Here is a 21,824-nt window from a genome sequence, read left to right on the forward strand (position 1 = left end):
AATGTCATTAATTCCTGTAACACAAAGCTGAATTTTCAGCAGGCATTACTTCAGCCTTACAAATGGTCCTTCAGAAATCTTTCTAGTATGCTGATTTGGTGCTCAAGAAACAAAGTTGTGCTGCTTAATATTTTATGTGGTGATTCTTTGATGAAAAGAAAAAGAACAGCATTAATTTGAAATATTTATAACAATGCAACGGTCTTTGCCACTTTTATAAACAATTGAATACATCCTTGCTGAATAAAAGTGTAGCCTCCATTTTTCACTTCTCCCTGATATTCCTCGAATCCACTCCAATTCTGCCGCTTATTTAAAAATGTAAGTGACAATAGAGCATGGTACGCCTGTGTACATTACACAAGCAAAGTTTTAGGCGTGACGCTAGCCACATCCAAACAGGGCAAACCAGTTGCCCCAACAAACGCATCAGTTAAAACTAGGCGTTGTGTGTGCAAATCTCTCATCTCTCATTTCATCAGGTGTCTGTGGCATTGTAAGGCTTTTCGTTTGCATTTGTTAATAAATGAAAAGTGAGAGCAGACCATGAGATAACATCTGTAAGGAAATGCCTTCCCCCTATGTGAAGGCAGTAGTGTTGTGGATTAGATGAAAGGCAGAGGGCTTTGTGCTGATGAGCAATCTTTGATGAATTCGAGATCATGAGAGTGAGCGGAGCCGTAAGAAGCAGGCCCGGGGAAATCTGCATCCAGAGTAAGACCGATGTGGAATTTTAAAGCGGTGGTGACGTCAATAAAGCCATTACATTTTTCCATTAAACTCATCCTCCATCCTGTTAAACACCGCAGCAGTAGGACCGAATCTAGCAGCTCTCTCGCTGCACTTATAAACACACACGCTTCCACCTTCAGCAACCAGTTGAAGTTTGATTGAGCAGAACAGCTCTTAAAAATGCTTCGTCATCATGTCTGAAACATGTCTGTAAAGCACTATGTAAATAAAGGTGACTTGACTTGAATTGACCTGTAATGTTACGGCTGGCTGTAAATCTGTATGTGTTGGTGACTCCGATGCATTAGCTGCTCTCAGTCACACCACTTCCCTTCAGTGGGGGAAATGGCAAACTCTGGTTATTCACCTGGGATTTCACAAGTGTCACAATGTGGGTTCTATTAGTAATATAGCAATATGCATCAATACACATCAATGTTTTTTTTTTTTTTTTTAAGCGGCAGTCATTTGGAGAGGAGATGCTAGTGGATTTGTTGTTCGTGGAAACCTGGCAATGGCTGAAATGAGTAATTTGACAGATGCAGCATCCGGATGGGAGGGAGGAGAGAGCTGAGCCGTGGGCTTATGTAAAATGAAGCTAATCCTTAGTGATTGGGATTATATAAAGTCTACATTCAAAGAGTATTTTATTCTCTCGGAGTTGTTTCTACTATTTCCGCCTCTCCTTCTCTGCTCTCATTTTCTTGCCTGTATGTAAGAAATACTTTATAGACAGGAGACATTTTCAATAAGAAGGAAACGTGCAGGTTTTACAGATTTTAAAATGTTGATTTGCTTGTTTATTTAGAATGATGCTCAAGGAGGTTCAGTAGTGAATGGATTTGATCTGGTGTCATTTTTTTGTGCCATGAGGGGGCGGTAGTCTTTGTAAAGACATCATGACCCTTTTCTCATGCTGTTAAATGTGATAACATCTTTTAGTGCAGTTGAGAGTGACATCTCGTGGGTGATTCATAAAAGCAATCTGTTACGTAAGAATTTATACTGGCGTCTGCTCACTATGCATCTGGACATAGCAAATGGTTTTATGAATAGATTATTGACAGAACAGCATTTGCTCCTAGTCATAGTTTAAACAAAAGTGGGGGCCAAAAGTCTGAGATCATGCTGAAAACATGGCATTCAAGATATAAACAGGATGTTTGAGGGTGTGTAAATATTTACACTATGACCTAAAATGAAGATACTTTTTATTCTTATTCTGTTTTGTTTGTAAGTCAGTAATTAATCAGAGCTGTAACATCTATCATGTGAGCTCCTCTGCACAAAGACGGTCCGTTTTTCTTTCTTCCATTTAATTCTTTATTCCATTTTTCAAGTCATGCTGGAGAACTTTTTTTTTTTTATCAAAAACCTGTGGAGTTAAGGTGGTACTCTCTCATTAAAGTAAAAATGGAACTAATTATGCTAAGGATTTTTTAAAAAAATATTTACAATTAAATACATTTAATAATTTTTAATTTATTTTCTAAAATAAAAATGTTATTTATTTATTTATTAAGTAGTAGCGGTCATTAGTCATGCTGATTTGCCTCTCCAGAAACATTTCTTATTGCTATCAATGTTGAAAACAAATAGAAGCATTTTCACAAAGAGGTATTAGACTCTTGAACCCCACTTTATCTTTTGAATTGTTTGACAAACGTGCTACAAAAAAAAACTCTGGAAAATATTTTCCAGTTCTCTGGCTGTTGTGCGTGGTTAAACTTCACATATCCCAGAGTCCCTGGAAACCAGGTTTTATTAATCCCTTTGGACGTTTGAGCTCTGTTACCCTGCTGCTAACACACACTCTCCATGATCTCTCAGTGATCTCTCACTCTCTCCCTCCATTTGGCACATAACCGCTATTTTCCTCTCCACAGCAGGAGCCGATAGCCCCCTCATTACGCCCGGCAGGGGCACATCAGCATGCTTTTTACTCGCAGAGATTAACATGCAAAGCTGGTCATAAGCAATGAACAGAGCTGATGTTGGCTGTCCACTTCATGACCACTCGTTCCCCTCCCTTTAACTTCCTTCTTGTCTTCTCCTCCCCTCTCGTACCTTCTCAGTGTGTGTGTTTGTTGTTCTGTGTAACCCAGTCCTGCTCTACTAACCCAATTTGGCATAATCTCAGTGCTGTGCTGTAATGCACAGTGGGAGTGTTTGTGTAAGTGCTGTCTGGATCTCCATGGGTTTGTGTGTGTGTGTGTGTGTGTGTGTGTGTGTGTGTGTGTGTGCTCGTCTGTGCCTATTACGTAAATGCCATCATCATCTCTTGGAAGCTTGTCAGCCAGAAATAGACTGATGGAAAAATACAAAAGAAAGAGTGGTCTGAAGGATGTGAAAGAGAGAGAGAGAAATGGACTGGAGAGGCAATTAAATATGATGTGAAACTCTACCTGCCATTTCACTGACTGATGCTTGCCATTCTCCATTTCCTCTGGACCGTAATCTTATAGCCTTAATTCAGCTCAAATAAAGAGAAGGCCAGTATAAAGAAGACCACAACATCTGCTAAATGGGGTTGTACAATAGAGGTTTTTGTGTTGACATATAAACTTTGTTATTCCATGTTGCGCTTTAGTTATTTAATGGTCCATTGCTCCAGAAAGTTGTGACTGTGAATATGTATTTTCAGTTACACATTGTCATATTGCCAGTGAGTAAAAAGGCTGATGTTAATCTCACAAGCTAGTAATATAATACAAACGAAAAACAGGAGAACACGATTCAGCAATTCATTGAGGGAGTCATTTCTGAGCTCAGTTGTGAACAAATCATCGACTGAGTTTGTCAGATGTAAACCTCTCACCAAACTCACCATGAGCTCGAGTTCTGGTTTAAAAAAAACAAAACAGTTCAATTATGCTATAAGTTCTCAAAACATCTCGTTTCACCAAAATGAACTCCTCTTTATTCAGATCATTTTGTTCATCCATTTAAACAGAGTTAAAATATAATTTCAATAGCAATAAATTCCATGTACATGTTCACATGCTCAGTATCTCATTATGTTCCAAAATAGAAAATCTTTAGAATGCAGCCAAAGATAAAACGAGAAAGTTGATCAGTTCATATCCCAAGTCTTTTGTTTGTTTATTTATTTATACTGTATATCACGTAACGGATGTCGTTTTTGAAAACCCATTATTATTGCGTGCAGAAAATGCGGAGTGGCACTGAAACGAGATGATGTCTAATGAACATCATTTATCAATCATTGCCAGTTGTATCTTTTAAAATATGGTTGCAATTTTTTGTCACATTTTTAATCTATTTAGTCACGGTCTGAGGCCGTATAAATTGGTAAGTGTGTACTGTGTAGTACAAATGCACAACTTTTCTTATTTTAATAAATAATCATTTAAGTAATTCATCAATTTAACTAATGAATAAAAGCTAATTGCATTAATTGATATCAGTTATCTAGGTAAATCATTGTTCTGCTAAGTAATGAAGTAGATTAGCTTAGCTTTTGTTTACAGTTGCCAAATAAAGTAGAAACCTGGCACATTAATATAGTCTGTGGTCACAGTTAAAGGTTTATCTGCATTTAACAGTAGCTTCCAACGCAGCTCTTCCAATCAAAATCCAGAGTCTGAACTATCCGTTATATAACATTTCCATTTTTTTAATATTAAATTTTTGATTGACGTTAATGAATTCCAGGGATTATCAGTATATCTGAACCCCAGGGAGTGTGTTCAGCCTGTGCTAGAGCCTGTCATGAATATCAGTGTGATCTTCAAACTGCAGAGAATACCTGTCATCAGTGTAACTGACAGCTGCTGATGCGAACATAGTTAAGAGTTTAAAGAGGACTGCAAGAGTCAAACAGAGTGCAAGACAGAGAGGAGTGGAAACAACATTATGGCCTGCATTCCAGCTTTAACTCGTGGTCCAGAAACCATGTGTAAGAAAAGCAGGTCCTGTGTGTGTGTGTGTGTGTGTGTGTGTGTGTGTGTGTGTGTGCGCGCGTGTATGTGTATATATATATTTTAATTTTTTTTTTTTTTATCTTGCAAAAACATTGAGAATTACATACCGACAAAAGTTGACCTTACCTCTTTTTCTTTATTTTTTTATTCATTTCATTTCCTATAATAAAAGAAGAATTTAGACATGCTTACTATAGTGTGGTGTTTTTTTTTTTTTAATTAAGTGTAGCATGTCAAAAAAAATAGTGGTCCTTTTGAACTTTCAGTTCATCAAAGAATCCTGAAAGCAATGCATCATGGTTTTTACCAAAATATTAAGCAGCACAACTGTTTTCATAGTAATAATAAAAAGAAATGTTTCTTGAGGATCACATGACACTGAGGACTGGATTATTGGCTTCTGAAATTCAGCTTTGAATCACAAGAATAAATTACATGTTAAAATATGCTAGAATTATATATATATATATATATATATATATATATATATATATATATATATATATATATATATATATATATATATATATATATTTTGCAATACTACAGTTTTACTATTATAATATTTTTTATACAATTATAATAATATTTTTACATTTCAACGGTAGTGAATTTATAATCTATATTCATTTTATACAGATTTGGTCAGTTCCTTCATTGGTAAGCAGCTTAGCTTGTAGAGCTGTATAATTCCGGCGAATGAGGGAGAAGGTTTTGGGATTTGTGTTGTTTGTTCAGGGAATGAATCCTTGTGGAACATGTTTTTGATTTGAAGATCCTTCTTATCATGGATTTGTGCTTTGAGCGCTATAAATACTTCATCAGTCATGTCAAACAAAAGACTCCACATCATCAGGACTTCATTCAAATGAAAGGCTAAAAAAAAGGCTATTTTCATAAATAGGGACAGCATAAACATGGTGAGAATACTGTCCTTATCTGATTAAACATTACGCCTGAACAATGAATAAAACATATCAGATTCCTAAGTGTTTCCAAGTTAAAACCTCAAATATTTATGTACTCACATCTCCCCCAACATGGTCAGCTCACCTGAAAAAAAGCAAAGTGCAACTCTAACCATGAGTCATAAGCTCTTCAGTTGGTTCACAGAGTCACTGTGTCAAACTCTCATTAAGTTTCTGACACCAACTGACTTTGACAAGCTTTTACCTCTCATATGAGCAGGGCCTCAAAACTATTCAGTGTGGGAATGAACTCAACCAACCGTGCACAAACCCATTCAACTCTGCATAACTCAAAATCACACAAGTACACATCCATGTTGTGTTTAGCTTTGATAAACCAGTGAATGATGTAATCAGACCCCCAGGCTTTGAGCTGAAGAGGCCATCTGTTTGTTCAGCAACACAATCATCATCGGTGGTTTCACTTATTAATTGTTAAAAGTAAAATTGAGAAGTGAACGATCTATTAGAGATATTATGCAAGGTTTATTTGGCACGTTATTGGATGATGCTAGTCCTCCCAGCGTCCGGTTTAAACGGGATTGAGAAAATCACCAAATGAGTAGTTTTAGCTCAATCCTGAGGCAGTTTCTGTGGGATTTCAGCTCTGACTAATCTCTTAAAGATTGAAAGCACACACACTCCCCTAAAAGCCATCCTAAAAAAATTAATAACCCAGTATGCACCCTGCATCCCGCCAACTGACACGCATTTTGAAACCCAGTGGGTCATGTGCTCTCCGGTTGTTTTTTTTGTGTAGCTGTTACATTTTAGTATGATTGATTATGCAGTGAGTGTATATAATTGTGTGCGTGTGTGTGTGTGTGTGTAGATGGATGATTAAAATGATTGATTTGAATCTTTTTAACCCAACAATTTGGATGGCAAAACATTTCACCGCAAGTGCATTTCACTGGATACTAGCTGTCCGTCTGACCTTTGCTTCCTGTAATGTTTCATTGTTATTGCGGTCTAATCCTCTCAAGCCTCAGCCATTTTTTTTCCATGCACATCCTCATGCTCTTTGTTCCTTGGAGCATGGAAGGAGAATTACAGGGAAATGTGAACAGACAGAAACAAAGAGACTCAGGGGGAGACTGTTTGCGAGTGAGACCGAGTAGTTAAACCAATTAGAAACGAGTGGAAAGAACAATGACAGGAGATTCGCTGTCTTTCCAGTGCTGAGCATCATCAGATCTGAAGCCGCTTCTTTCTTAACATTGTGAAGATGGGAACCAGACAAAGTGGGATAGTTTTTTTTTTTTAACACCTCTCTTGTTTAGTTTCATAACTTAATGGATAAATAAAGGTTTGCAATCAGATTTTCTCTTTTCATCATTCAGATTTTCAGCTGGAGGGGGAAGAATGAACGTGCTTCCTCAAAAGCCTCAAGCCAGAACATTTGTCCTGGTCCAGCTGAAAATAAGAAATGGAAAAGAGCAAGCTCTTTTCATCATCAGTTTATTGAATATTCTGGTTTAAGCATCAAGCAATTATAAGCTTCTTAAGATCCTCCAGTCATTTAACAAGTACAGAGATTTTCAACAATATCACGGTCACATCCGTGATGAAATGAATTCCTAAATCTAACATCTGTAAGTTCCCGTCATTTACCACCTTATGTCTTTCATGAAAAATGTTCAATTAGTTGGTTTTCTCATGGTAGACAATTAATTGCTAAAAACAGTTATACTGTGTTTTACTGTGTGTTTTACTCACCCTCCTATATGACTTTCCTTTCAGAGGAATCTACTCAGAGTTATATAAAAAATTGTCCTAACTTCCTAGCTCTATCATTGCAGTCCGCGCTTGTTTCAGTTGAACGGTCCACAAGTCGTCAAATAATGTGCATGCCCCGCACGGCTCCGGGGGGTGAATAACAGCCGCCTGTAGCGAATCCATCATGTATTTTGCAAGAAATATATCCATATTTCAAACGTAATAAACACTTTTCTCTCACTTTTGATTATCTCTCATATGCAGAAAGTGTTCCGGCAGATGACGTAGTACATTGGCTTTGCATGAACAAAACGCGGTTCATGAATTAGAAGTACAAACCGAGGATTTGCAAAGAAAAAGAGGAGACTGGTTTTCCTTAGCTAAAGTAAGGAAACATTGCTTCCTTTGCTGCTATAAACAAACTCACGAGACTAGCATATCTCTGAGTCGCGTGCTCTGTGCATACGTCCTGCGTCATTTGCCGGAATGAGAAAAGTGTTTATTACATTTCAAATATGGATATTTTTCTTAAAAAACACATGGATTCACTACAGGAGGCATTTATTCACCCCCAGAGTGGTGGGAGGCACGTTTACCGTATATTTTGGACTATAAGTCGCATCAGTCCAAAAATACGTCATGATGAGAAAAAAAGATATATAAGTCGTACTGGACTATAAGTCGCATTTATTTAGAACCAAGAACCAAGAGGAAACATTACCATCTACAGCCGCGAGAGGGCGCTCTAAGTCTCCAGTGTAGACTACAGAAGCAGTGAACAGCATAGAGCGCCCTCTCACGGCTGGAGACGGTAATGTTTTCTCTTGGTTCATTTCTCTCGTTTCATGTCAAATTAATTTTGATAAATAAGTCGCACCTGACTATAAGTCGCAGGACCAGCCAAACTATGAAAAAAAGTGTGACTTATAGTCCGGAAAATACGGTATTATGAATTTGCACATTTATTTGACGACTTGTGGACCGTTCAACTGCAACACACGCTGACTGCAATGATAGAGCTTGGAAGAGCCAGGACAATTTTTAATATAACTCTGACTGGATTCGTCTGAGAGAAGAAAGTCAAATACACCTGGGATGCTTTAAGTGTAAAAAAAACTCAGTCTAGTTTTCATTTGTGAGTGAACTAACCCTTTAAACCTGGACTCTCTTTCCATGTTTTGAAGCAAAATGTTTTTAAGAGTCTATGCTTTTAGTAAAAATACATTTTTTTTTACTGCTTTACATTCAGAGACAAGGCTGTATGAACTCTATCACAAGCCCTGTTTAAAATTTCTTTTATTTCTTGTCTTTTTCAGATGTGTCCTCAGCCAAGAAAACACACACATGTAAGTATAGTCTTATGTCAGTACATTCCTGTGGCCTCAGATCTTTATGTAACACTCTATTTGCATGTAAGACCAAATGATCGGGGAAGCGGTTACGAAAGTAATTAAAGAAAGGAGGAGGCTGTTTCAAGAAACTGAAACTATATTGACGCCCGCTTTGGCATCCACCTCATTTATGGTTTAATCAGATTGTTTGTGTTAACGTGAGCATGCTAGGATCAGATGACTGTGATAATAAATGCTGGTTTAAAAAGTGCTCTCCCACCAACACCTATCAGTTTCCGATGTAGTTTTATCTCTTAAGTTAAAGGGTGAATGTAGTAGTTGTAACTAGTGTAAGATTATTGTGAGATAGCTGTGCAACTGCTTGTTCAAAGCAGTGTTTACCAGTTTGTCAGTGGTGTAACTGATGTTTCTCACCTCCTCTCACCCTAAACCATGTTTACCATGTACACCCTCTCTTACACAAACACACAATACATGAGTATTATATGCATATATATATGCATACAAACATACATGCATACACACATGAACGTGTGTGTATATATAAAAATACAATTTGTTATTCTACATAATTTATAAATCATTTTGTTATTGCCGTCACTGTCATAAATATACATTGTCTCTTATACAATAAAAAATGTGTGTGTGTGTGTGTGTGTGTGTGTGTATATATGTATACAGCATGTACATATACGCTTACATTTTAAGATTATTCTGAACATTTTTTAATTATATGACTGAATCCATATTCGTGTATGTGTTTATGGAAACAGAAGAGAGACATTTCTTATATATTGGCTTCATGTTGAAAAGTTTTGCCAACATGACAGAAAAATGCTGGTCAAGGTGAGAGGAGCTGCTTTAAGAAAATAACTGCACACTAGCGGGATGCTTCTGTGGTTTACCAACAGAGACTTCCTGTTTGTGCACTGAATGATGTGAAATCTCCTTTACTGGATGACTTGTCCCTTGTGTACTTGAATGTACTGGAAGGAAAGTGTTATACTTAGAAAGGGTGTGAAAACGGTTTAAGATGTACTGCATTCACTGTGCCATTCCAGTGCTTAGTTTCATATTGCATTCAGATTTTATTTAGTCGTTCTCAAAAGAAAACTGTGGGCGTTTACACGTGTGTGTTTTGTGGTGGAGACACCAAGCAAACAAGCAGCAGCTGGGAGCATGTATTAGCGTGTCTGTCCTGCTGAAGTTAAACCCAGCCCAGTGAGTGATGGGATGAATCTTTCTGAGAAAGTGTCTCGCACAACAGAACCCCATCCTCACACTGCTGTCATACCCGCGAAACATGAGATCTGCAGAAGCAGCTCCAGCATCTCTATTTCAACTGAACCGCCCTCAGTTGGACAGCATGTGGGAGATATTTCTAGAAGAAACAGGATTGAGAGGCTTGTGTTTAGAGCGGTTGCTCTCAGACTATGGTCTGTGAGGTGATTGGCTGGGGGAAAAACACTATGAAACTAAGATATATAAATAAAGAAACAATCTCTAATGGTTTGTGTTTTCTGTAGAAGAAACATATACAGCATACAGCTTTAGAGTTTGAGTAAAAGAACTGTCCCTTTGAGTTCACATCTTTTAAACGTGTTGCCTGATGAGGTTAGCCAGCAGGTTCTTACCTAGAGCTTGTGTGTTGCATAATAGTGATTTTCACAACCGCAGAGATGGTTTTGCACGGTACTTGGTTTAGTTAGCTGTGTGACTTCTTGTTTGAGCAGACATTTTGGCCATGGTGGATTGGAGAGGGAGTTGTGTGTTGTGCTGGGTTCTGGCCAGATCGTCAGCATTCAGATGGCCCTGTTCTCTTCCGATTCAGCCAGACCTGTGTGAGGCTACGTGTGTGTGTGTGTGTGTGTGTGTTTGTACCTCACACACACATATGGGTAGATTTTTAAATATGCCACTTATCCTGTGGGCAAACACATGCGATTTCAAATCACTGCTGCGCTGCTGATGACTTTACTATATATGGCTGTATTAATGTGGAGATAAAAAAAAACAAAAAAAAACAGTGATTATGACTAGGGGTCAGTCAATATAGGCTTTTTTTTCAGTAGCTAATGCAGATAATTATATAACAATGCTCATTAAATAATGATCTATGACTGCTATAATGCTGATAATTGTGTATATGGATAGGCTATGAAATATGGAAAATACAAATATATTTATTTAAAGATGAATCATAGTTTATGAAAACTTATAATTTACATTATATTCTCATTGATTGTATCGTATTGTTATATTAAAAATAATGTACATTAAATTTATAATTGAATTTCGCATGAATTTTATCAAAATTGTGTATGTTTAATGTGTTCGGCATACATTGTTGCATTAAAAAACATATATACACTTGTAAGTTACTTACAGTAAGTTAGTAAAATCAACACAAGCCTGAATAAAGTAACTTATTTAAATTTAAGCTATATATATATATATATATATATATATATATGTATGTATGTATGTAAAATAATTATGAATATATATAGTATAAATAATTATGTACGTGATATTAACATATAAAATATACAGATAAAATTCATACATTTATTTAAAGAATGAAAAATGCATTTAGAATTTCTAATGATAATTAGTCTGTTTTACATTTGGCATGAAATGTTATTGTATGTGCTGTTAAACGATTAATCACAATTAATCGCATTCCAAAATAAAAGTTTTTGTTTACATCATATATGTGTGTGTGTGCTGTGTATGTTTATTATGTTTATATATATAAATGCACACATAAAATGTGTGAAGTTTGAAAATATTTTCATGTATACATTTCTATTCATATAATTTATATTATATATAAATATATTTAATATATAAACAAACTTTTGTTAAATATAAACATATATGTTGGTGTATTGAGGCACACCAGTACCTCCAGTGTGTACCTCAAAACATGTATTCATCATATGTATATGCCTTTAGTTTCCTTTCTATATTACTAAGTTCTATATTATTGCTAAGTAATAATAGTGATGACAAATCAGAAAAGAAGTCGATCATTACAGATGGTGTGATAAGAGCGACAGGGCAACCAATGCCCTGTGTGTCACCATGAAACACTTTCATGGAGGAAGAGAAAGTGTTTGTTTGCTCTGACACTGTGAAACCTTACCTACAGACAACTTCCTGCTTACAGTATGGTATCATGAAAACACGTTGTGGAGTAGTGAGAGGTTAGAACCAACCCTTACCCTTTAAACCACAAAAACTCACTAACTACTCACCCATTGGATGATAAAGCTGTCATTCATGGGTTGAGGGGGCGGGAAGAAAGGTTTTAAGTCCTTATGTCACAGTCACATGGATTCTCATGCGGTAGAGACGCGAGGCAGAGGGAGGCACAGCAGCGCTCCCATCAGTCAGCAGCACAACACTTACGTCCCAGCCTGCACACGCTCTTGAGGCGAGGATATTGACGGTCCTCTGCATGGCCACAGAGCCTCAGGATGTATTTAATGATCACAGCCATGAAAGGTAGGCGAGGGATTTCCATGTTGGGATAGCCGGGGAAATGAGAGCATGCACATGAGAGAAATGTCTCTGAGCTCTTGTGTTAATGTTTTTTTAATGTGTTGAGCTGTTAATGTCTCTTGCATGTATAATGTGGCTGCTTTGCTTTCAAAACAACTCGTCTCTTGTGCTGTTTTGCATGTTCATTTACATGTTTTCTATGACTTTGAATTGCAAAGTGAATATTAGATCTTTTGTGATTTGAAGTAATGCACATTAGTGCGGGTTTGAGGGATCATCTCAGTCAGTCTGAAACGGCCGTGAGCATAATTAATAAGTCAGTAAGTGTGTGATGTGATGCGATGGCATCTTTCTGACAGCTCCTACATGGGCAGCCATGTTGGGTGTTTGGCATGGCATGGGAATGTTACCATGCTGGATGATTGCAGAATGTTGTTCCACTGACCTATTTATGGCAGGCAGGGGTGGACTGCCACAGAAGCGACTGGCTGTTTATTCCACCAACGGCTGTCTTACTTAATCCCCCCACCCCCACTCTGAATCACCACCACACACACACACACACACAGGCAATGCAAAGTCTTGCTGGCAGCTGTCATTATCTATTAGTGATCAAGTATAGGCCAGTGGAACATCTGTGCGAGCTGCTGCTGCTTCTCTTTCAGACAGATTATTTCAGCACTTCACTGTGTTCAGTTCAGCTAAAAACGTTCAGTTATCAAAAATCTTTTTCTGTCTAAGAACAAAGCTAGAGGTTGTTGTGAAAGCACTGCTTTTTCTTGGCTGATCTGCTGACATCTTGACCAAAGGTTAATAAGAGTTTGAAGAGTTTTACTCAGAGCTGACATGCTGGGATGGGATAGACCGAAACTCACAGACGCAGAGCACACAGTGGGTTCATTTAGTGTCTTATTAAGGTTAACCTTGAATGTTAATTATGTAGAATTAAAAGGGCTTGTTCGCCATTCAGTTTGTTCTTGGACCAGATAATTTGCTCTTTTTTTTTTTTTTTTTTTTTTCTTTCTTTTTTCAAGTGTTTCTTTTAACTCTAATTGCAGATAATGAATGAATGTGTACAAGCTAATAAGATAATAATGAAATAATATCTAGGTGTTGGCAAAAAACATTTATGCTCGATGATGGCTCAGTTTAAGGCTAATATGCACCAGAATGTTCTTTTCTCCTTTGTTATGATGGAGTGTTTATCTCAACCCGATGTGAGTCAGTGTTGTCAACAGATTACAGAAGCGGGAGGGAACATGCGTGCGCCTGCGTCTGTGTGTGTATCTGCAGGCTTTGACTTTGGTCGGGTGTTGTGTTTTATGTTTCCTACCCTGACAGCACATCAGCACTTTCACACCGGGATGGAAAAAAAACAACATGTTAAACCACAGCATCTCATGAGGAGGAGGCCACGCTTGCAAACAGAAGAAGAAGAGAGTCTTCTTGTCGATTATGGGACACACCTGTAAAATATTGGTTGGCTTGTCTGTAAAAGTGATTCAGAAATTATTCAAATCTAGTGGTGGGCTCAGGGTTTTTCAGTCTCCTATATTGATGTAGAGATGTGGCTGTTGACAGATTGTGCTATTCAGTATAGTAGGTAGTATCTATAATATACATAAGAATATCCACCGCAGTCGAAACTCTTCATGCAAACCCTTGTGTTGTGCAGAATTCATGTGTTCACAATCCTCGTGAACGCTCCTCTTCTGTAGTCGTGCTCTTGCATCAGAGCCGAACAGCGGTAACTACTGCTGCAAGAGTTCAGCGGCAGCTCTGGGAGAATGTGCCTTTGATGTATTAATCCATAATTCAGACTAGATTAGCGTCTTGTGCTTCGGAGTAACTAATTACTGCCGATTGGTTTTACACATCTAATGAGAGCGAGCAAGGATGCCCTTAATGAATACGGCACGCAGAACCAAAGGGGATTAGCCCTTTCTGTAATCATGAGAAAATAGTCATTCTCAAACTGCTCTGATGGCCTTGCAAATACAGTCCGCAGCTGGAAAAAAACAACATACGAGTCTGAGCGTATTTGACCGAGAGAAAAGCGAGTGCGCTGATGGTGATGGGATGCATTTTACTTTTTCATCCTGTACTGTATGCGCCTCAGGGCTGCCGGAACGACTGCATCACTCTTCTCTAAATGGATTTCTCCTCCTGCTCTATTCCCCCTGCACCCCTCTAAAAAGCCTCGCACACAGTCTCTGCGTGCTCTCCCACAACCAACCACAGCCGAGATGCTGAGGGGCTCGTGCACGATGACTACGCCACACAATCCAGCACACACCAGTGCCATCTCCAACTAGGAGTGCATTTTGGCTTCAGTGTTCACCGAAATGCACAAAAGCACTTTCGTGAAGCGATGAGGGGGGGTGGCATTGTCATACTGTAGATACCCAAATGAATGTTGAATGTTTAAAGAGCAGATTGTACTTCCAGATGATGTCAGCCCCGTGGGTGATTTCAACAGTCATAGACATATTTTCTGCTTGAATAAATGGAGTGTTTTATGTGATTTAAAAACAGTTTTTACTGTTGTTCTGCTGGCTAAAGCCTGAGGTTACACTCTGCACAGCAAACCTCAGGCCTAGTTCTCTCTGCATTAGCAAACTCAAAGGTCAGGAGCTGTGGAACTTGTCTTGATGTGATTATGGTGTCTGTTGATCAGTTTAATGGAAGAGAAAAGAGTGTTTGCAAAGGGCTTTGTCAAACAGTGTTTTATCAACGTGTCCTATTGATTTGAGATTGATAATAGTTTGTCTGTATTCAAAATCCTTAATTTAGTCTTTTCTGCAGCAGTAAATTGAATTGTAACTTTTTCCAAACAAGTGTCCCAAGCACACTGCCTGATTTTGGCTGTTTGGACCTACACAAAGTCATGCCATTGGTTCAGCCGTTGTTGCTATGTTGGGCTGGTTGAACCGCTCAAACAAACCGAGAAATGTTAAAAGCATCACAGTGTTCTGGAGGAATATAACTAACAAATGTCTTATTTAAAGCTGTCTTTGCATGTTAAGCTGACATAGGAGTAAATATTGTAGTTTTTTTTTGTTTTTTTGCTGAAAGTGTGTTTCTTTCTCTTTGTAGCTCAGATTGAGAGTATTCCCTGTAAAATCTGCGGAGATAAATCATCAGGGATTCACTATGGTGTTATCACCTGTGAGGGATGCAAGGTAAGAAAAACACACCTACACACATCTTGTAGTCATGTCTTGTCAGTAAGATGCCAATGCATCAATCAGTTTCTTTAAAAATGTGTAATTAGGCCTGTCATAAACTTGATCAAGCAGTTTTATTCTATGTGCTGCCATTCAAAAGTTTGTGGTTTAGTTTAAAAAAATATAAAAAAATATACTTTTACTTAGCAAGGATGCATTAAACTGATCAAAAGTAACTGTAATGACATTTTATAATGTTACAAAAGATATGTAATTCAAATAAATGCAGTTGTTTAAAAAAAAATTCATCAAACAATTCATAACAACAAAAATATTAATGGTTTCCACATAAAAATATTAAACTGCACAAATGTTTTAAACATTGATCGTGAGAAAACATATTTCTTGAGAACCAATTTAGCACATTAGAATGATTTCTGAAGGATCATGTGACACTGAGACTAGAGTCATGATGATGATAATTCAGCTTTGCCATAACCACAAAAAAAAATTCCCAAGCCTGAACTTTTGAATGGTAGTGTAGATTATTAATATTTCAGTTACAAAGAGTAAATTTGTATATTTAGTATATTTCACTCCCAAATGTTTTATTTTTAGTCATGTTGTAATGGTCAAAATATTTTTCATTTACACACACAAGAAAAATAAATAAATAAAACTAGAGTGCTTTGCATTCACAATGCACATCAATGCCTTATTAATACGTTTGTCTGAGTGTAGCGTGAACCACTGTAGAAGGTGCACACACACACACACACACACCAGTGTGCTCGAGAGGCTTTTACACTTCATGCATTCTTCATGCACACGAGTTCATTTGGAGCTCCCATAACGCACCACTGCACTGGAAAGAGAGGCATAAAAATGCACATTTCATGACATGTTCCTTTAAAATTCCCTTGTTTGCATGGAAGTAGCGAAAGATGTGTTATTTAGTTACTGTAATAATTCACAAGTAAATAAGTCATTATGAAACATGCTGCAGTGCAAACTACAAAGATGCAAGCTTGAGGTGACCTATTTTTGTGTTGTCTCTCTCAGGGTTTCTTCAGGAGGAGTCAGCAGGGCACTGTGTCATATTCATGTCCTCGGCAGAAGAGCTGTCTGATCGACCGTACCAGCAGAAACCGCTGCCAGCACTGTCGCCTGCAGAAATGCTTGGCAGTGGGCATGTCAAGAGATGGTAGGCTCTCAACTCTCACAGCCGTCTGAGTGATGTGCATGTGACTGCTGGGGTATCTGATTCTCCTCAGATCTATAATGTGAGAGTAGGGTTTAAAATGTCAAAATCCCATTCATTTTCTCCATAGACCGTTTTCTTCTACCATTTGGTGCTATTAAGCAATGGCATATTCTAATGTTATTGCATTTATTAGAATATTCTGTAATTTATTTCATGTGTGTATTTTGCAGTGCTTTAAGAGATGAGTGGTTCAGCCCTTTTATAAAGACTTTGGCTTCTTTCTCGTTAACCTTGTTACTCATTCCATGAACAAACCAGTTAGATTCTTTGGTAACATTTTACAATAAGTTTCAATTTGTTAACATGAACTAACAATGAAAAATACTTCTAATACTTTTAAAAAATGTTCATTTTTTAAAAACGTTCAACATGTTTAGAAGTTGTATCTGATAATATCATTAAATGATATTGAAACGTGCATTATGATATTAATGTAATTTAATGATAACAGCATTCATCTTTTTTGTGTGTGTTCATTCACAGCTGTGAAGTTCGGCCGGATGTCTAAGAAGCAGAGGGACAGTCTGTTCGCAGAGGTTCAGAAACACCGTCAACAGCAGCAGGAGGAGAAGGCGGGTGATGAGACGGAGAAGGGGCGGGAACCTCAACCTCCTGGAGAGGCGGAGCCACTCACGCCCTCTTACGCCCTGTCCACCAATGGCGTCACAGAACTCCCCAATGACCTCAGTGGATACATGAACGGTCAAACCCCAGAGGAGAGAAAGGCGGATTCAGCGATTGGTGGATTTTACCTGGACATTCAGCCCTCTCCAGACCAGTCAGGTCTAGACATGGACGGCATCAAACTAGAACCAGTGTGCGACCTCAGCCCAGACTCGGGCTTAGATCAGTATTGTTGCTATAGCAGCGGAGAATCTTCACCTCCTGACAATGACCTAGGTAACAATTATAAAGTACTAATCACATGCAAAAATATATATCAATAAAAATTATATTTTACTTTATTTTAAGGATTATTTTTTCATTTTAGAATGTATTATATTTGTTATTATGGAAGATTGCACTGAATACATTATAAATGATTTTTTTTTATTTTTTTATAATAGATTAGCTATTAGTTATATTGGCATCATTTGGCATGTAATTACAAAGAAAGAAAATATTGTCAAATGAAATTACATAGTGCCGCCCTGCATAATTATACGGGATGCTGCCATTATGGGCATGATTGACAGCTGTGGGGTTTGAAACAGCAGGGCTCTGTGAACTCTCCTCCATGTCCCATTTAACATGTCATTATTAAGAAGTGCCTCATTAACACAGACCAGTCAAAGACTAGCAAAATGAGCCTCAATGGTTTTGTTCTAGAAAATGTGGCAATGCTATACAGCTTCGATATGACTGATGTTCACAAACCCAGGAGTGCGTGTCCGCTCCAGCTGTTTGACTCTATTTGTGTGTTTCTGACACAGAACATCTGTCAGAGAACATCTGCAAGTCTCACATGGAGACGTGCCAGTATCTTCGGGAAGAGCTACAGCCCAGCAACTGGCAGACAGTTTTACAGACCGACCTGGACGCGTACCAAAAGAAGGTGTTTAGTTATGTCTGTTTGGGACTATTACCATCTCAAATGGTCAGATGAGACAAATCATCTCAGTGGCTCAAATTAGTTTGTGTCTCAAATCAGTTCTCCCCACATTTCTCTGTTGTTTTTATGTAAATGGATGGACAGAAAGATGGATGGATGCACTTGAGTGATCCCTGAGGGGAATAATCAGGTGTGTGTACTAACAGCCCCTCTCTCTGCGCCATCTAGTCTCAGGAGGACATGTGGCAGCTGTGTGCGGTTAAAGTCACTGAAGCTGTGCAGTATGTGGTTGAGTTTGCCAAGCGCATTGATGGATTCATGGAGCTGTGTCAGAACGATCAGATCGTGCTGCTCAAAGCAGGTACACCTCCGATAAACCTCTAAACATATCCAGGTTCACAAAACGGCATCAGTGTTGTGACAAACTGTGGCAGAACCACTGAATTATGAGCGTGTTTTTCTGCTTCTCAGGTTCTTTAGAAGTTGTGTTCGTGAGGATGTGTCGGGCGTATAACTCCCAGAACAACACTGTCTTTTTTGACAGCAGATATGCTGGGCCTGAAGTCTTCAAAGCATTGGGTAAGAGCTGGATTCCTCTTTTAAAGGAAAAGGCAACAGCAAATGGAAAGCATTAACCACTGTTTTTTATGCTTTTCTAGGCTGTGATGAACTTATCAGCTCAGTGTTTGAGTTTGCGAAGAGCCTGACCTCTCTACAGCTCAGTGAAGATGAGATTGGCCTGTTTTCAGCATACGTGCTGATGTCTGCAGGTGAGGGAAGAACAATACGCACAATGTCAGAGATTCACTGATAGGAGATGAAGTTTCATCAGAGGTTTTATATGTACAATCTCTAATTATAAAAGGTGCACACAACCCTGACATTCAAATGAAAATACCTTTTCAATTCCTGAATGCCTGAATTTAAACTGAAGTAGCAAACTTAATTGAGAATTGCAATTTGAATTTTGAATGTTATAGGTTTTTTTAATTCTAACAATAAAAAAAATATATAATTGCTTTTTACTTTTTCAATTTATTAATATATTTTGAAGAAATTTATAAACAAAAAGATTCATAACAATAAGAAATGTTTCTTTAGCACCAAATCAGCATATTAGAATGATTTGCGAAGGATCATGTGACACTAAAGACTGAAGTAATTCAGCAAAAATAAATGACAATTCCTGTGGGGTGTAACCAAATCAATTATTATTTTCAGTTCATTAAAAAATTTAGCCCAATCCTGCTGAATCTGCATAGGTGCTGAACTCTTCATGTGTCTGTAGATCGTTCCTGGCTGCAGGAGAAGACCAGAGTGGAGAAACTCCAGCAGAAGATCAAGACTGCCCTCCAGAACCTCTTTCAGAACAACCAGAGAGATGAGGGAATTCTCGCAAAGGTACATTAAACCCATGATTGCGGTTACATTTATGGATACTAGTTATATTCACTCATCTGATCACTGTTTTCCAAGTCAAATTTCTCTTATCTGATCAATAATAACCAATTCTGATGCTCTGCTCTGCCCCCCTCCCCTCCTTCCTCTTGTAGCTTATCTGTACAGTGTCCACCGTTCGGATGTTATGCCGTCACCATATGGAGAAACTGAACACATTCAGAGCTCTTTACCCAGAGACGGTCCGCACACGCTTCCCTCCGCTCTATAAGGAGCTGTTTGGCTCCGAATTTGAGCAGGTTCTGCCTCAGGAGGCCTGATAGAGACTTATCCTAATACTGCACAGATTCAGAAAATAGAGATGGAAAGATAATACTAACATGCTGACACGAACTCTAAGCTCACTTCAGCCTCAGTTCACGTACACTTCATTCTCACAAAGCTCTTCTCGGAGTCCAGCTACACTTTGAACTTGCCCCACTGGTCGTGCACCAGAAGGCTGGCGGTCTGAGGAAGAGGAAACTTCAGATGCAAGAAAAAAACAAACAAAAAAAAACGATTGATGTCTTGTAATATGCCTCAGAGCGTTCCTCCATGCCACAGCTTTATCTTTGAGCCTCCTGTTCTGACTGCATGAAATCTCAGTGGAAACGCCCATTGCATTTGACAGCCCCAGCAGCGCCCTCTACTGGCCGTAGACAGTCATAGGCGTCTGACTGGGGTAGACGAAGACAGGAAATGACCGTCTGGGGCTGAAATCCCTGTCTTCTCTCTCCGGTGCCACAATGAACAGCCCACGTTGGTGCTAACATCCCAGCACTGCCCTTTACTGGCCTCTTCCAGTATATACAAATTCAGCAGGGACATCATTTGGCGAAACCACTGCCCCAGGAGAAGACATTGGACAAGGCGTGACATGGGACTCAAACAATGAGACCTGAATCACTATCATACTGAAACTTTTCGGATCAAATGGCACATTCGGAGGCAGTGAGCTCAAAAACTTGCATATATACTTGTTATATGGTTAGTTAAATCATGCAATGTATGATGTACAGAACCTAACGAAAGGTAGCACTTTGTGTTTTTCCCAGCAATAAACGAGTTCAAATTAATTAGTCGAAAAAGCCTGAAGGAACATGCTGTTATTTTAGATCTGTGAGATCTGAAATACTTGTTTGTGTTTTGTTCAATCTCGGTCTTTTAAAGCCAGCTCGCGTTGTTGTGTAGATGGCGGTGTGATGCCCTGTTGTGCCATAGTGATCCTGTAATCAGATTTCTGTCAAAGTGAGCGATGATTGACAGATCAGGGGCATGCGCTGACATTCCAGAGGATCTAGCGGTTTGTATTAAATGTCATGGGGATGGAGGTGGTTGGCGTTGTTCCTAACGGACCCTTTTTGAGATAACGTCTAGACGTCTTTTGCACCTAGTAATGCAGCTCATCAGGGAAGAGGAGAGAATAAAAATGGTCGCTTATTTTTTTCTTTCTTTAATTTGCAGCTGTGTACACAGGCTTGTTTTTTTAAAAGATGTTGGATCTTTTTGTCAGCTTTTTTGTGTCCCTTCAACACACGCATTTGAATGCATTTAGCACACAGCGTACATACAAGGACAAGCAATAACCTTAGTGGAGATGTTCCGATCTGACATCTCTGTTTAATGTTTTTTTGTAAGGGCTGGCACTGCTTTACCTGTACTTGTTCGTAGCTGTTCCGTGAAAGACAATCCATCAATTATCTGACCTCATTACAAGGGTATTTTGGGACTGCTCAGGGAAACTATTGTTTTATAGTTGAGGAGGAGAGTGAACGTGTCAGAAACTGCAAGGAGACGGCGTTATAGTTAAGGTTGATTGAAAAAAAAAAAATGTGTAAAAAGTAGTGAAATAATTGTGAAATTGTCCTCTTCGAGCATCAGGGTCAGGTGTGTAAATGAAGAATCATTGAAAATAATACTGAGCAGAAAGCAATAATAATGGCATAATCATGTTTTGAAAACAAAAAATGCATGGAAATGCTTTAAATGCAGAATTTTGTCATTTTTGTTTTTGTTTTTGTTTTTTGTTTGAAATTTGCTTTGGTTTGACCTCTCCTACGTCCAGATGTTTTTACCCCCTTCCTGTTTCTTTAGACACCTGATTGGGCCTGTGTGTTCTCTGTGAATATTTTTTTAGCAATCCTCAATCCCACTGTTTGTGCTGGTTATAGACCTAACTGTT

General features: G+C 38.4%; 1 protein-coding gene across 2 annotated transcripts in view; it reads left to right on the forward strand.

The window, feature by feature from the left end:
- Positions 1-21,473, forward strand: part of LOC113052296 (nuclear receptor ROR-alpha-like) — a 28,538-nt gene extending 7,065 nt beyond the window's left edge. Inside the window, exons 2-11 of one of the 2 annotated variants that reach the window (XM_026216733.1) lie at positions 8,680-8,709; positions 15,319-15,404; positions 16,452-16,593; positions 17,137-17,553; positions 18,087-18,208; positions 18,434-18,566; positions 18,677-18,784; positions 18,865-18,975; positions 19,494-19,606; positions 19,759-21,473. In XM_026216733.1, coding sequence (XP_026072518.1) covers positions 8,680-8,709; positions 15,319-15,404; positions 16,452-16,593; positions 17,137-17,553; positions 18,087-18,208; positions 18,434-18,566; positions 18,677-18,784; positions 18,865-18,975; positions 19,494-19,606; positions 19,759-19,923 — 1,427 coding nt within the window. In that variant the 3' untranslated portion in view covers positions 19,924-21,473. Of the gene's footprint in view, positions 1-8,679; positions 8,710-11,724; positions 12,226-15,318; positions 15,405-16,451; positions 16,594-17,136; positions 17,554-18,086; positions 18,209-18,433; positions 18,567-18,676; positions 18,785-18,864; positions 18,976-19,493; positions 19,607-19,758 lie in introns of those variants that run through there. The other variant, XM_026216734.1, reaches the window with a different exon arrangement.
- The last annotated feature ends 351 nt before the right edge of the window (positions 21,474-21,824 follow it).

This window comes from Carassius auratus, chromosome 32, assembly GCF_003368295.1.
Source record: "Carassius auratus strain Wakin chromosome 32, ASM336829v1, whole genome shotgun sequence".
NCBI lineage: Eukaryota > Metazoa > Chordata > Actinopteri > Cypriniformes > Cyprinidae > Carassius > Carassius auratus.